Source organism: Lithobates pipiens, unplaced genomic scaffold (assembly GCF_037356315.1).
Source record: "Lithobates pipiens isolate NorthernLeopardFrog02 unplaced genomic scaffold, aLitPip1_a1.2 Scaffold_23, whole genome shotgun sequence".
NCBI classification, from domain to species: domain Eukaryota; kingdom Metazoa; phylum Chordata; class Amphibia; order Anura; family Ranidae; genus Lithobates; species Lithobates pipiens.
Genome location: NW_027507785.1, coordinates 42,974,907 through 42,992,441, shown reverse-complemented (window position 1 = coordinate 42,992,441; position 17,535 = coordinate 42,974,907). Strand labels below are relative to the sequence as shown.

At 42.5% G+C, this 17,535-nt stretch overlaps 1 protein-coding gene across 2 annotated transcripts in view; it reads left to right on the top strand.

Annotated features, from left to right (window-relative positions):
• Nucleotides 1-17,535, top strand: part of ARHGEF17 (Rho guanine nucleotide exchange factor 17) — a 363,821-nt gene that overhangs the window by 207,031 nt on the left and 139,255 nt on the right. For both annotated transcript variants that reach the window (XM_077451476.1, XM_077451475.1), the window contains exon 3: nt 16,263-16,340. In XM_077451476.1, coding sequence (XP_077307602.1) covers nt 16,263-16,340 — 78 coding nt within the window. The remainder of the gene's footprint in view (nt 1-16,262; nt 16,341-17,535) is intronic.

Here is a 17,535-nt window from a genome sequence, read left to right as displayed (position 1 = left end):
CAAAGATTGGGCCCAGTTTCTCCCATTGGCACCCAAGGACGGGGCCCAGTTTCTCCCATTGGCACCCAAGGACGGGGCCCAGTTTCTCCCATTGGCACCCAAGGACGGGGCCCAGTTTCTCCCATTGGCACCCAAGGACGAGGCCCAGTTTCTCCCATTGGCACCCAAGGACGGGGCCCAGTTTCTCCCATTGGCACCCAAGGACGGGGCCCAGTTTCTCCCATTGGCACCCAAGGACGGGGCCCAGTTTCTCCCATTGGCACCCAAGGACGGGGCCCAGTTTCTCCCATTGGCACCCAAGGACGGGGCCCAGTTTCTCCCATTGGCACCCAAGGACGGGGCCCAGTTTCTCCCATTGGCACCCAAGGACGGGGCCCAGTTTCTCCCATTGGCACCCAAGGACGGGGCCCAGTTTCTCCCATTGGCACCCAAGGACGGGGCCCAGTTTCTCCCATATTCACCCAAGGACGGGGCCCAGTTTCTGCCATATTCACCCAAGGACAGGGCCCAGTTTCTCCCATATTCACCCAAGGACGGGGCCCAGTTTCTGCCATATTCACCCAAGGACGGGGCCCAGTTTCTCCCATTGGCACCCAAGGACGGGGGCCCAGTTTCTCCCATTGGCACCCAAGGACGGGGCCCAGTTTCTCCCATATTCACCCAAGGACGGGGCCCAGTTTCTCCCATATTCACCCAAGGATGGGGCCCAGTTTCTGCCATATTCACCCAAGGACGGGGCCCAGTTTCTGCCATATTCACCCAAGGACGGGGCCCAGTTTCTGCCATATTCACCCAAGGACGGGGCCCAGTTTCTGCCATATTCACCCAAGGACGGGGCCCAGTTTCTGCCATATTCACCCAAGGACGGGGCCCAGTTTCTGCCATATTCACCCAAGGACGGGGCCCAGTTTCTGCCATATTCACCCAAGGACGGGGCCCAGTTTCTGCCATATTCACCCAAGGACGGGGCCCAGTTTCTGCCATATTCACCCAAGGACCGGGCCCAGTTCCTTCAATTCAATCTGCTCTCTCCTTCAATCAGCATAGTTTCTTGTCATGCTGACTGGACTAAGGTAAGCTATTGATTATATAATCTCTCCCATAGTACCACTGTGTTCTGTTGGAGCCTTCCCTGCCAGCAGAACACAATGATCACTGCCAGCTGCTATAGCCGCCGGCAGTGATCGCATGCAAAAAAACAAACAGGCTGGTTGTACTGAAGTTAATCAATGGATCGATTTCAGTACAACTAGCCTGCCCACAGATGGACCAAATCTCAGCTGAACCTGCCAGAATTTGATCTATCTATGGTGAGCTGAAAGAGTAACTCCACTTTTGTTGAGAAAAAAACATTCCCTTCTGGGTGATCTATGTATATTGCAGGGATTAGAACAAACTTTGTTGCAGATTCCTACCTTTTTGTTCTGAAGAAATCCCTGTGTGTTTGACTGTGTCCATGTGGAAAGTGAGTCTAATGAGAGCTGTTTTTATTAATTATCAACCAGCTGCTGCAACTGTAGGGCTCTAATGAGGGAAAACTGCTGGGCCTGCATCCCTTTAGACGTGATTTCTTATTGGGAGTATCTCGCTAAAAATTACATTTTTGTTGTAGGTGATGCCGGAAACCTGGCTTGTATCTTAGTGTAGACTTCTGGGAACATTAGTGAGCCATTCACACAAGCAGGAAATGACGTTTCTGGGGGGCGTTCTGTACACATTCTGTGTACAGAACACTTCTGGGTAGCCATATTGCATTGCATTTTACAGAAAATGACAGCACTGCTGTCATTTTGCAGTGCATAAAAAAATATAATACTGGGTACACCCATGATACTGCTTCTGCAAAGCACACTGGGTACATTTTAAATGTAGGGAACAGCAGAAGCCTTTTACATTGAGACAGCTTTTGTCCGATTACAATTCCGCTCATTGACAAAGAAAGGTAGATTGAAAAGGAAAGGTAATTTTTTATAACATTCAATTACAATATGACTTGGTTGCCAATTGTGTGTGTGTGTGTGTGTGTGTGTGTGTATATACTATATATTGTTTTATTTATTTTTTATTTGCTATTTTTTTTTTCTCCACAAAAGTGTAGTTACTCTTCTCTTTAGGGCCCATTTCACACCGGCTGCCTGATCAAATCCGCCTGACAGTTTTTAAGGCCGACCTGATCGGACCCTCCAGTCTCTTCTATGGACTGGTAGATGAGAGAGGACACTAGAGCTGCACAATTCTGCATAAATAGAGGATCCCGTTGTTTTTTTTTTGTTAGAATAAAGATCACGATCCTTGTGTGAGACCGCTGCGCAAATACAGTGTGACATAAAATATTGCAACAAACACCGTTTTATTCTCTAGGGTCTCTGCAAATAATAAAAAAAAAAAAAAAAAAAAAAAAAAAAAAAAATATATATATATATATATATATATATATATATATATATATATATATATATATTTGGTTAGTTTTTCTATCAAAAAATACAGATTTTAACTTGTAAGCAACATGTGTCAGAAAGAGGCTTTTTAAGTGGTTAAACTGCCCTCATTTGCAGACCTAAAAAAACAAAAACATTGTTACACTGTTTCCCTTTATCTCTCAGCACTCAGGAATGTTGATAAACATTTGGTGGCTTTTTTTATTTTTATTTTTTTATTTTTTATTGACAGCTCTGAGCAGAGAGCGGCTTTTTCGCATGGTGTGTGTGTTTTTTTTTTGTTTGTTTTTTAACGATTAATCGTGTAGCTCTGTTGGACCCTGCCACCATCCGATTCTATCCTGTCTGTCAAAAGCAGATGGTGTTCCTATTCCTCATCCGCCAGACAGATTGGATGTAAACGGACAGGCAATATGTTTCCATCCGATTTCCCCATAGAGGAGAGCAGGACTGTGTCCTTGTCTGCTCTGCATAGCATAGTGGAGCGGACACGGACCTGTCATCCGCCTGCTCAACGGGGAACAGCGGAGCGATTCCCTGTTTAGCAAATGGATTCCGATTTAGTGGAGGCGTCTGTGTGAAAGGGGCCAAGTAATATTATCAGTAAGGTGTATCAAAAGCCAAAACGTTTCCTTTTTTAGTTTTGGATAGAATAAAGCCTCGTACACACGATCGGATTGTTGGCCAACAGAGCGTCCAGACGTTTGTCCGAAGGGCGTGTGCCTGGATCTTGTCTTGCATACAAACGGCACACAATTGTCGGCCAACAAACACAAACGTAGTGACGTACTACATGTAATTTCAGCTCTTGAGCGCCACCCTTTGGGCACCTTCTGCTAATGTCGTCTTTTGGTGAGCATTGATTCCGATCGTGCGTATTTGTACTTTGGACTTTTGTGTGATGGACTTGTGTACGCACGATACGAAAATCTGTCCGCCGAAAATTTAATAGCCTGCCATCCAACGTTTGTTGGCCAACTTTTTCTGATGGAGCTTACTAACGGTCGGATTTTAGGCAAACAGTCTGTCATCACACAATTCTCTGCCGAAAATCCGATCGTGTGTACGAGGCTCAAGACGGGGTTAAACCCCTTGTCAGGTATTTTTTTTTCCCTGTCTTCATCATGTTGAAAATCTCCTTGGGGACACAGCAGGGAGGTAAGGGGAAATGTTCTCAGTGGAGAGGAAGCAATAAACATCTGACAGAGGTTCTAACCCTTCCCTGTTTTTTTCAAAAACAAAAACAAATTTTTTTATTTATATATATATATATATATATAATATTATTATTATTATTATTTTTTTTTTAAATATAATTATAATTTTTTTTTATATAGCGCCTCTGTTTAATATATATATATATATATATATATATATATATATATATATATATATATATATATATATATATATTAAACAGAGGCGCTATATAAAAAAAAAATTATATGATATTAAAAAAAAAAAAAAAAATATATATATATATATATATATATATATATATATATATATATATAAATTTTTTTTTTTTTTTTATGATCATAAAAAATAGACATTTAATACTGGGTACACCCTTGCTACAGGTTCTGCAATGCAAAGCACACTGGGTACTTTTTAAATATAGGGCACAGCAGTAGCCTTTTTACATTGAGGCAGCTTTTGTCTGATTAAAAATCTGCCTGACTTGAAATAAAAAAATATATATAATATATAAAATTCTCTCTATCATCCTTCTTCCCCCCTTTTTTTTTTTTTTGTAATGTATTATTCCGGGACATGATCAAGAAAACGCTGTTACCTTAATGAATGAAGGCCACAGTGTTCCTGAACACGATGGAAATCCTGTTAAGGAAAATGATCTTTGGTAAAAATCCTCTTTAGGGGAAACAATCGCACACGGCTGCAGTGAGAAGCAGCAAGTGAAAAGGTTTCCGAGCTGTGATTAGGTCGGAGAGAATGCAGCCTGTACGTCTATTGTCATGGGATAATACGGCTCTGATTGAGGTAATGTCACCCGGCGTGATAAGGGAATATTAATTCAACTCAGGAGATTTTAGAATCCTGACATAATCACCTCTAATAATATATCCCCATTATAGCGGGGAGGCTCTGGGAATTGCTGGAGGCCTTCCCTGTCGGATCTGTCTAAAAAAATAAAATAAAAAATAAAATCTCACAAATGTACGTGTGTGTGTGTGTGTGTGTGTGTGTGTGTGTGTGTGTGTGTGTATAAAAATATAATTTTTTTTTTTTTCTGTGATCTTATTTACTGACAGTTATTTCTGGTAATGCTTAAAAAATAAATCTATACTTTCTTGCCACCATGGGAACAGTTGCTACAGGATTCTCATCCCCTTGCTCTTGTAATAGAAGCTCCTTCTTTTTTTTTTTTTTTTTTTTTGTGCAGAAGCCTGCAATGTATGTAAACCCTAATGCCCCATACACGCGATCGGATTTTCCGACAACAAATGTTGGATGTGAGCTTGTTGGCGGAAAGTCTGACCATGTGTACGCTCCATCGAACATTTGCTGTCGGACTTTCCCACCAACAAACTTTGGCAAGCAGGTTCCAGAATTTTCCGCAAACAAATTTTTGTTGTTGGACTTTCCGATCGTGTGTACACAAGTCCGTCGCACAAAAGTCCACGCATGCTCAGAATCAAGTAGGAGCCAGAAGCGCTCGGTCTGGTAAAACTAGCGTTCGTAATGGAGATATCACATGACTAGTGAACGTCCTTTTATCAGCTCCCCGTATGTCACTACGTTCATATTTGTTGGCCAACATTTGTGTGACTGTGTGTATGCAAGACAAGTTGGAGCCAACACCCTTTGAAGAAAATTCCACGGTTTTGTTGTCGAAAAGTCCGATCGTGTGTACGGGGCATAACAGTGAATTTCTTTTACTTTTTTTGCTCTATTTAGCATTTGATCGAAAGTTTTTGTTATATTCGTTCTATAAGCACGAAAAAATGTGCACGTTGCAGTGATGTTATCTCAAGCAGCAATATTATCCCTTAAATTGGTCACCTCTGTGGACTAAAGAACACCTTTCCTACAGTGGCAGCCGGTGGTAATTTTTTGTGGCGGGTGGGGCGGCAAAAGGTGAGACCCCCCCCCAAAAAAAATGTTGCACTTAACCCATCTATGGTGGGCAGCGCTTCACCGGTGGCTTCCCTTGCTCAGCAGTGGCTTTCCCTTCCTCTGCTCTCCGTGGGCATCGCAGCGGCTTCTGTTTCTTGCCTTCTCGGCATCCAATTAGGACTCTTCTCTTTTTGGCCCGTCGGAAAACAGGTCTCACACTTGCTTCTGATTGGCCAGATTGAGGATCAGTGTTTCAATAGCAAATATTCATTCACTGTTGTAACACCTAGGTGGGCTCTTGGTGCAGTGCTATGTGCCACAAGCCCACCCTATTTTGAAGCCTATTAGAGCCTCTGGCTCCAATCGGGTGCTTCAAAAAACAAAAACGCTGCCTCTGTGATTCACGCGCCCAGAGTCCTGAAGGGGGCAGCTGGTGGTGGTGGTTATGGTGTCCTGCAAAATATCAGCCGTGGATAGAGCGTGGGGGTGGTGGCCGCGGATAGAGGTGATGGCGCTCCAGCGCCCCTAATGGAAGGGCCGCCACTGTTTCCCTCACACGTCTGTACTAGGGAGACAACGCTGCCTCTTTATAGATACAGTATGGCAGTGTTGCCAAGCTACCAGACTGAAATTTACTGACTCAACACCAAAAATTTACTGCCACAGCCCAGTTTTTATTGGCATTTCCAAGAGTTTCAAAATTAGTTTTAAGTACAAATTTCAGTATTTAGCCTACAAACAAGTAAAATATGCAGTTGGCAATATGATTTAAGATAGATATTAAGGCAAAAACATATTTCTTATTTTCTTTTTGCTATAGTAAGTAAATGGCTCAGGACAGGAGGGCAAGGTATTAGAATGGCCAGGCACAAGCACACATGAAATTGACTCTTACAGTGACACTGACAGCAGTGTGCAGCAGCACAGATGACACGTCCCCCCCCCCCCCCCCCCCCGAGTCACAGTGACAGTCCTTCTCCACGCCAAGTGGTCCCTTCAGTCCACTCCAGTCCAAACAGCACTGACAGCCCCGCTCCCAACTTGCCTTGCTTACACGAGGCTCTGGCTGCCTGGCTCCCTTGCACCATGACGTCACACGACACGCTCAGACACCACCTCCGCCAGACCCGCCCCCAACCTGTGCCACCCAAAGACACTGTAGCAGGCACTCAGGAACTGCACATGCGCAGCTCCGAGCTGAGCGTCACAGCCGTATTTTGCATTGTCAACCTTTTCCGGTCACTGGCACTTACTGGCAGGAAGAAAAAGTGCCCGTTTTTTTACTGGCTGCCACTAAAAATGCTGATGGTTGGCAACACCGCAGTATAGCGGGAGAGCGTTGTCGCTCTAGAAAAGGAATTGTTACAGGCATTTTTCTTTTCCGTTTGGGGATTTTCTTGTTATGTAACATTGAATACGCAATAAAATCAATTGAAAATGTTAAAAAAAATATGACTCGTTAATATATAGAAATTCAAGCAAAAAAATAAGGAAGCAGAAAAATATATGGGGCTGATTGGGGTTAACCTAAGGGTTAATAAGGAGTTAAAAACGTAAGAGGAAAAAAAAAATGAATGTGTATGGTTTCTTTAAATGATTTGAGTTCTATGTATGAGTGAAATGGTAAATACAATGAAACAATACATTATTACATTGTATTTACACACTGACACTTGCAGGCAATCTGCATTTTGGTAATTGTTGGTAAATAGTGGCAGGGCAGAGGGGCTGGATGAAAGAGATGCATCCTTAAAGAGGGAGTCCACTGGAAATTGCGGCTTCACTTCCTGGTTCCCTACTGCGCATGCGCGAGTCGCGTAGCGCAATGGGAATGGTCCGCGCTGTCTCTGGGACCCGTGTGTGTCCCAGCAGACAGCGCGCTGGGACAGGAAGAAGCATAGACTCCTTTGGAAATCAATGCCCGGAAGTGGCATAGACTCCCCCACTTCCGGGCATAAAATATATATATTATATAAAGTGTGTGTGTGTGTGTGTGTGTATGTATATATGTATATATATGTATATATATATATATAATATATATATATATATATATATATATATTATAATTTAAAAATTGGCAATCTGTTTTATAGCGAAAAAATTTAAAACCAGAGGTGATCAAATACCACCAAAAGAAAGCTCTATTTGCGGAAAAAAAAGTGACATAGTCTATTTGAGTGGAGCGAAATGCAGTGCCGTATCGCATAAAATGGCCTGGTCAGGAAGTGGGTAAATCCTTCCGGGGTGAAGTGGTTAATGTCTAAATCGCTGTCAACAAAAGTGAGTACACCCCTATTTGAAAATGTCCAAATTGGGCCTAATTAGCCATTTTCCCTCCTCTGTGTCATGTGACTCGGTGTTACAAGGTCTCATGTGTGAATGGGGAGCAGGTGTGGTAAATCAGATCCTTCCAATCCAGTTCCATCTTCCCCAGTCATCCTAGGCAGGTGTAAGGAATCTAAACCAGGTCTGTTGAGCCAACTTTGCTCTTCCTCAGTCCTCAACAAATGTGAGGGTTCTAAATCCGATCCTTCTGATCCAGCTTTCTTTTTTCCAGTCATTCCGGACAGCATGTGGGATCTAACTCAAACCAGCCTGATCCATTTCGCTTTTCCCCAGGCATCCTTGGGAGCTGTGAGGGATCTAAATCAAATACGTTTAAGGAACTCTTTCACACAGGGCGGATCCGTGATGATCCGCCCCGTGGACATCCGCTTGCTCAGCGGGGATTGCTCCGTCTCCAGTCATCCCAGATAGTGAGGGATCTAAATCGGATCTGTCTGATCCAGTTCTCTTCCACAGTCACCCTGGAGGATCTAAATCGGATCTGTCTGATCCAGTTCTCTCTTGCCCAGTCATCCCAGACAGATGTGAGAGATCTAAATCAGATCCATCTGATCTGGCTCTTATCCCCCAGTCATAAGTCATGTGTGGGCTGTATCAGGCGTGAGGGCATTTATCTTCTACAGGTGTCTTCTCCTCCCCTGGGTCCCTCCAGGCTCTCCTCCCCTGGGTCCCTCCAGGCTCTCCTCCCCTGGGTTCCTCCAGGCTCTCCTCTCATTAGGTGTCCCCAGCTCTGATCTCCTCACACAAAGCGCCAGCAGTTCCTCAGCTGTTCAGTTGCAGGCTGGAGTTGATGCTGGATCTGGTGTAGCTCCCTTGGGGCACGGTCGATTCTAGTGAATTATTCATATGTTTTCTCTGCACATCATCCTCCAGAGAGGACCGCTAACATGCCTCTGCATTTCCCATTGCTCCTCTCATTAACATGAATTTCTGAAACACTGTTTAGTAAAGCAATTATCAACCAGGCAGTTTATGTAAATATAAATGTTTAATGTGGAACTAAACTCAAAGAGTAAACATGAAGAGTTGCTATGCTATAAGAAACCTATAGAAATGTTAATTGTTCCTAAACAGTACCCTGAAAAATCAACTTTTTTTTAAATCTGAAATTCCTCCTGAAAAACAGCAGTGCACCTCCTGGTATGCAGGTGTAACTAGGCCATGGGTCTTCAAATGATGGCCCTCCAGTTGTTCAGGAACTACAATTCCCATCATGCCTAGTCATGTCTGTGAATGTCAGAGTTTTACAATGCCTCATGGGATGTGTAGTTCCGCAACAGCTGGAGGACCATAGTTTTGAGGATCCCTGGCCTAGGCACTCCTGCCCCTACAACCTTATAGTTGTATATCTGCAGTGCGAATCTAAGGTGCTTCTGTATCTAACTGCTCACTGTTTTCCTTGCTGGAGGCTCTGGCATGGGGAAGGAAAGCCCTTCCTCTACCAAGATGGCTGCCTCCACACAGAGACAGTGCAGAACCAGGCATGATAAGACAGTGATGAAGACCAGCTTCAAGGAGACCACAGGTAATGCTGGTTACTAGTTGTTCGTCTTCTGCCTGCTTTTTTTTTTTTGGAGGGGAAATTTAAGTTCTTCTTCTTTAAAAAGAGTCTGTGTACAAAACCAATATCTCCTGTTTTTTCGTTGAAATTGCAGGTTGTCGTTCCCCATCGAGCTCTCGGGATCCTCTGTTACCGCCACCATTCTGCCATTACTGGTCCCCAATTGTGGGCAATCAGAAAGGCAAAGGCAGCGTCTAGTTCACCTTGTGGCCAGGGCTATCCAGAACTATTTTGATGATTGTTTTCCTTTTTTCTTTTTTTTAAGCCCTTGGCTGCTACAAAATACGCAAATGTTTCATAAAGCTGGCCACACACTTGTTTTTTTTTTTTTTTTCATATGATCGGCTGCTCCTGTCTAATCATTTAAATGGATTGGATGCCTGAAATGAGTTCCAGTAGTTTTTTACGTTTTATTAAAATTCAGCAGCTCCAAAAAGTCTAGCCGCTGACTTTTAAAGATGAGTCTGCTCATATAATTTGTAATAAAAACATCTTTGCCATTCTGAAGCTTCCCTCCAAACACTTTGCAGATTTTTTATATATACTGTGATTTTTGTACTTGCCAAATATGCTGCAGAAATCTCCATCCACTGAGTCTGGCTGCATCTTTTTTAACTGTGGGCAGTTGAAGCTGCTGCCTGTTCACTTCATGGATTTACAGAGGCACACCGTCAGCTCTGCAGCTCTCCTTGGCTCTCCTGTAACTCATCCCTCCTCCACTCTTCTTTCCTGCCCACCCCCTTGCTGGCAAACTCTCACGTGAGCTTTTTTCCAGACAAGAAACAGGAAGTGGGCTATATGCATTAAGGTGAAAAACCTGCTGTGCTGCAGGAGCGCCCCCGAGCCCCCCCCCCCCCCATACTTACCTGAGCCCTGTAATTCCCACGTCAGGAACGAGCACAACAGCTCCGGCCGGTGTCTTGTGTCCTGATTGGATAGATTGATAGCAGCGCAGCTATTGGCTCCCGCTGCTGTTAATCAAATCCAATGACATGGGTGCTGGAGCGGAGCGGAGTCCTGTTGTCTGTGTCTGTGGATGCAGCAGCAGGACACGGGAGCACGCCCGCACGGATATCCCGTCGGTGAGCACTTCTCCGGCGGGACACTCGAAGAGGAGGAGCCAGGAGCGCCACGGAGGGATCCCAGAAGAGGAGGAAGGGGGCCCTCTGTGCATAACCAACTGCACAGTGGAAGTGTGTATGGCATGTTTTATTTTATTTATTTATTTTTAAACCGAACCTTTAAAATCACTTATAAATGGAAAGATGACAAAATGACTGAAGTTCCACTTTAAGTCGGAACAGGTAATTTTTTTTTTTTTTTAAGTGGTAGCCCCAGCCAAAAGAATACATTTTACGTTTTGTTAGATATCATAGGGAAGGGTTAACACCCCTGTAACATTTGTTGTTCTGTCTGTGCCCCTGTTGAGAAGATTTTGCCTCATTTTCTATGACAATTGGATTTTGAAAATTTTGGGTTGTTGTGGAAGCAAGGATTGCCGATAAAGCTTCAGTGGCGCTACCTTTTTAATTTTTTTTTACTTTTTTTTTTTTTTACATTTTTTTTCCCCCTCATGATAACTCTTACAAGAGTGAATTTTCCCTTCCTAGGGGTAGATTTCCTCTCACTTCCTGTTATCTCCCTCTGTTTGTAAGTAGGAGTCGTTTGTAACCTGCAAGTATATGTTCGTTTTTTTTTTTTTTTTTTGTTTTGTTTTTAGCAGAGACCCTGGGGAATAAAATGGTGGCTTTTTACTTCACACAGTATTTGCACAGCAATTTTTTTTTAAACGCATTTTTTTGGGGAAAAGATAACTTTCATGAATTAAAAAAAAACAATAAAGCTAGCCTGATTTTTTATGTTTTTTTTGTATAATGTGAAAGATGATGTTACGCCGAGTAAATGGATACCCAACATGTCGCACAATCAACAAACTTCAGTACTTAAAAATCTCCATAGGCGCACGCGCCGTTTACATATGCGTGACTTGCGTATACCGGATTATTTACAGTTGTTTAAAACTAAATTCTTGTATAAGCTCCATCGCAAATGGTTCCCTTTTGAGTCGCCTCATTCATGTTGATAGCGGGCGCGCTTGTATGTTGATGGCTTGATGTATGCTCCACGTGCCGGAGGCGATGAGTCAGGAGAGTTACCATGGAGATCAGTTTATAGTCGCCATCCTTTTTTATATTTTCTGTAAACCCAGCAGTTTAATGTTGACTGACGACCTTCTCAGCACCGTGCGCCCCGTATCTGTGAGTGAATGGGTACAGAGCTGAATTATTGCAGGGCTTTCTGGCAGCTTACAGAGGTTGTGCAGACAAAATAGGGGTCCAGTTACCTGTGACCTAAATCTTGCCCAGAAATTTCTCATCCCTGTTGCAGCTGTCACATGTTGCAGTAGTTGCCCTATATTGGGCACCCGTGCGGGTGATAATGGCTAAATAGGATGGTCATGTGACTGTTTGAAAGGGTTTTAAGAAGGCCAAGCATTCAATGTATTTTTTTCATGCTCAGTACATGCGTGCAAAGTCATGTGTAATTGAAACCCTTCCAGGTATTTATTACTTCCTTACTTTCTAAACAAAAAGCCAGTTTACTGCCCTTCAGGCTTTCTGGGGGCCACACTGTGGCCATTGCGAGTAGAAAATGCTTTGGGGTCAATGAGAGAGGCGGTATCTGTGGGAAGGAATGCTGCCCCCCTCATTCACGTCTGTGGGAAGGAATGCTGCCCCCCTCATTGGCGTCTGTGGGAAAGAATGCTGCCCCCCTCATTGGCGTATGTGGGAAGCAATGCTGCCCCCCTCATTGGCATCTGTGGGAAGCAATGCTGCCCCCCTCATTGGCGTATGTGGGAAGCAATGCTGCCCCCCTCATTGGCATCTGTGGGAAGCAATGCTGCCCCCCTCATTGGCGTCTGTGGGAAGGAATGCTGCCCCCCTCATTGGCGTCTGTGGGAAGGAATGCTGCCCCCCTCATTGGCGTCTGTGGGAAGGAATGCTGCCCCCCTCATTGGCGTCTGTGGGAAAGAATGCTGCCCCCCTCATTGGCGTCTGTGGGAAGGAATGCTGCCCCCCTCATTGGCGTCTGTGGGAAGGAATGCTGCCCCCCTCATTGGCGTCTGTGGGAAGGAATGCTGCCCCCCTCACTGGCGTCTGTGGGAAGGAATGCTGCCCCCCTCACTGGCATCTGTGGGAAGGAATGCTGCCCCCCTCATTGGCGTCTGTGGGAAGGAATGCTGCCCCCTTCATTGGCGTCTGTGGGAAGGAATGCTGCCCCCCTCATTGGCGTCTGTGGGAAGGAATTCTGCCCCCCTCGTTGGCGCCTGTGGGAAAGAATGCTGCCCCCCTCGTTGGTGTCTGTGGGAAGGAATGCTGCCCCCCTCGTTGGCATATGTGGGAAGGAATGCTGCCCCCCTCGTTGGCGTCAGTGGGAAGGAATGCTGCCCCCCTCGTTGGCGTCTGTGGGAAGGAATGCTGCCCCCCTCGTTGGCGTCTGTGGGAAGGAATGCTGCCCCCCTTCCATGGTGTCTGTGGGAAGAAATTATTCCCCCCCCAGTGGCATATGTGGGAAGGAATTATGCCCCCCCCAGTAGCATATGTGGGAAGGAATTATGCCCCCCCCCATTGGCATCTGTGGGAAGGAATTATGCCCCCAAATTGGCATCTGTGGGAAGGAATTATGCCCCCCCTATTGGCATCTGTGGGAAGGAATTATGCCCCCCTATTGGCATCTGTGGGAAGGAATTATGCCCCCACCCTCCATTGGCATCTGTGGGAAGGAATTATGTCCCCCCCATTGGCATCTGTGGGAAGGAATTATGTCCCCCCCATTGGCATCTGTGGGAAGGAATTATGCCCTCCCCCCATTGGCATCTGTGGGAAGGAATTGTACCCCCCCCATTGGCATCTGTGGGAAGAAATGCTGTCCCCCCCAATTGGCGTCTGTGGGCAGGACTTATGCCCCCCCCCCATTGGCGTCTGTGGGATGGAATTCTGCCCCCTTATTGGTGTCTGTGGGTAGGAATCGTCCTGATTGTTGGTTTAATGAGATGGAATAGTGCCCTATCATTGGTGTCTGTGAAAGAAATTGTGTCCCATTGTTGGGGTCAGTCTGAGGAATATCCCCCTGTTTGTGGAAGAGCAATAGTACTCAAGGGCCGGATAAAAGCAAGCAAAGGGCCACATCTGGCCCCCTGGCCACCGTTTGGAGACCACCTCTGTAAAGCATCAGTAGTTAGAGCTTTAGTTGAATTGCTGTTTTGAGACAACAGCGGCAAATGCGTACACTCCGGTACACAAACACTTTGCTGTTTTGACAGAACAGCGGCTAAGGAGGAAAAAGTTGTCACTGCCTCAGAGGCAGCCATTTTGTTGGTTAGTATTGGGGGGACTAACCATGTCTGCTCAAAATATTGTGTACCGGATTTTATACGGTTACCGGTGTTGTCAAAACAGTAATTTGTCTGAATCTCCACTTAGTGATGCTTTACAGTAATCGGAAGTTTTTTCTACAGATTTTTGTCTTCAGATTTACCAAAACCATGTAGTGAAGGGCCTGCCTGATTGCATACACATTGAAACGCCTAAGGTTTGACCTCATATTATATGGTTTTGGTAAATCTGAAGGGAAAAAGTCAGCAGGAAATCTGATAGTGTGTATGGGGCTTTAGGAAATGTTCCCTCCTGCCTGCAACACACTGATGACGTCATCTCTGCCTAGGCAGATTCACTGGGGTGGGGCTCAATGATAGCTTTTTAACCACTAGCGGACCACCCCATGCAGATATACATGTACTTGATCTGGCATTCTGGGTAGGGGGTGCGCTGCCCCATCTGTGCTGTGATTCAGTAGAGCACAAGTCGGTCAGCAGGTCACAGCCAATAATTTATGGTCGGGACCTACTGGCTTACCCTTAGCGAATCACAGTACAGAGCCCTGTGTATATTACCAACACAGCAGGGCTCTGTATACGCAGCAGAAATATGTCTGTTTTTTTTTTTTTCTTTGTTTTTCTTTTTATCCCTGCAAAGCAGGGAGAAAAATCGGCCACATCGATTAGTAAAATCAGCCCACATTATACATTGTTAGATGCACAGCTAACCCTTGGATTGTCCCTAGATGTTACCCTCTACCAGTCTGTGTAATTAGTACAGTGACAGTGTATATCATTATCACTGATCTCTGTATTAGTGTCACTGGGGATGTCGATTCCCAAACCAGCGTCGGTTAGTGTGGCGGAAATCTGAAGCTGATGGCTGCCGTTACTAATATTTAAAAAAAAAAAAAATTTTCCTATAGCGATTTTTTATTTTATTTGTTGTAATTTTTTCTGGTAGCGACTTTTTATTTATTTATTGAATACAAAGCACTGTACTTATGTATTTACATTAGCACGTAGCACTTTATTGCACCTATTGAAGCTGTGGCACTATTTTAGGCACTAAGCACTTTACTCATCATGTGATTAGAAAAAACGCACTTTAGAAAAAAAACGCACAAAAGTACTTCTATAGGATGTATATTGTAATTGCACATCAGCATATAGTAATTCAATCCAAATAGCATTTTTGTTACATATATTTTTAAGCACGGTTTATACTGTTGGTTGTAAAACTGCACATAAGGATTTTTATTTTTATTTTCATCATTTTTTTCACATGTCAGCTACTAGTGGATAATTTAAAAATAAGGCGAGACTATTGCAGACACCTAGTAGATATAAAAACAGGAGAGCGCCATAACTACCCTTCTTCATTTTTGTCTATGGAAATCTGAAGCTGATGGCTGCCGTTACTAATATTTAAAAAAATAAATATAAATTCCAGTGTACTGTATATGCCATCATTTGTAGACACTATAACGTTCATGCGAACCAATCCATATACACTTATTGCATGGAGCAGAATACATTTTGGTCAAAATGTATAAAGAAATTTGATTTGTTTAAAAAAAAAATTATATATTTTTTTTTTCTTGGATATGTTTTATAGCAGAAATAAATAAATATAAATAAATATATATGTGTGTGTGTGTGTGTGTGTGTATATATATATATATATATATATATATATATATATATTATATATTATATATTTTTTATGTTTGGTCGTTGTTTATATAATAAAAATAAATAAAACTCAGTGGTGAAAAAGAGAGCTCCTGCTTGTGTGAAGAAAATGATATACTGTCAATTTAATTTGGGTACAGCGTTGCATGACCATGCAGTTACCAGTTAAAGTGTCATGCCAAATAGCAAAACATGCCCTGGTCATGAAGGGGGGTAAGAAATCTTCCTAGGCTTAGATCATTAATGATGAATTGGTGGAGCTATTTTAACGTATAAGGGCCCTGTGTTTTATTATTTTTGAGTCGCATGTCTATGTCAACCAGAAAAAGTGTCAGAAATTAATCAAAAAAGGCATATGCGTTTTTTTAACATGTTTTTTCCTTCCTTTAAGGGAGCAGTGTGAAAGCACCCTAATAAAGTTGCTGTGTACTGTGAATTGGAAGCACTGCTTTATTGTATAGTTTTGATTTGCAACTGTAATGTGCGTGAGCTGAATGATTCTTTGATAATATGTGGGGTAATCTGTTTTGTTGTAATGAAGGCAATTAAAAGACAAAATGTTATCTCAACTCAATAAAATAACAATTGTAACATTTGTGGCTGGCGTTGGGTGGAATGATCCTGAGATGGTGCTTTTATTTATCAATAAACTGTAGTGCTATTACTGAAAGCAGGTGAGCTGCTTAATTGTCTGAATCATGTTTTCCCATCATGTCTCTCTGACCATGGCATTCATTTATTTATTTATTTTTCTTTGCAGGATATGAGGAAGCATGTCTTCCTGACTCTGCTTGATACTGAACAGTCGTATGTGGAATCCCTGCGCACACTGATGGAGGTACGGTACACCAGGGCACCGTTTAAGTGTGGAATAGAACGAGATTGTATTACAAGTCTGGAATGTCTTGAAATATTATACACAGGGTTTTTTCCTTTATAAGAAAATTTGGTTTTCTTCTGATAGCAGCACCAATTTTTTTTGTTAGTGTTGGATACAATGAGAATGTACAGACATTAGACATGTGCAATTCGTTTAGTTTCGAATTCTTTTTCTTTAACAAATTTAGAAAAATTCGTTAATTACGAATTCTCAAATTTCCAAATTTGTAATTACCAAATTTCTGAATTTCCCATTTTTGCTCGAATTACGGATTTTCGGAAATTAAAATTTTTTAAAATAAAAAAAAAAAAAGAGGAAAATCGGTCAAATTTAAAATAATAACTAACTGTTATAGGTATTGAAATTTCCTTTCAAATGTGGCTGTTTGTGAAGATAACAAGTACGAATTTATCCAAAGTTACGATCTGGAATCTGAAATAACGAATGCCACATCTAAACGAATGGAACGTAATGATCTAATAATAATAATAAAACCTTTTTATTTATTATTAATTTGTTCCATTCCATTTGTTTAGATGCGACATTTGTTAATTCGGATAAGTTTGTACTCGTTATGTTCACAAAATATGAAAGGAAATTCCAATACCTATAATTTTATAGTTAGAAAATCAGTGAAGTTTGAAATAATAAATAACTATTTAAATGATAGGTATTGGAATTTCGGATAAATTCATACTTTTTATGTTCACAAACAGCCAAATTCGAAAGGAAATTCCAATGCCTATAATTTAATAGTTAGAAAAATCAGTAAAATTCAAAATAATAACTATTAAATTATAGGCATTGGAATTTCCTTTCAAATTTGGCTGTTTGTGAACATAACGAGTACGAATTTATCCGAAGTTACGAATTATCTGAAATAATGAATGCCACATCTAAACGAATGGAACGTAACGATCTAATAATAAATAATAATAATACCTTATTATTATTTATTATAAATTTGTTCCATTCCATTTGTTTTCATGCAGCATTCGTTAATTCGGATAATTCGTAACTTCAGATAAATTTATATTCGTTACGTTCGGCAGCCAAATTTGAAAGGAAATTCTAATACCTATAATTTAAATAGTTATTTATTATTGGAATTTCCTTTCAAATTTGGCTGTCGAACGTAACGAATATAAATTTA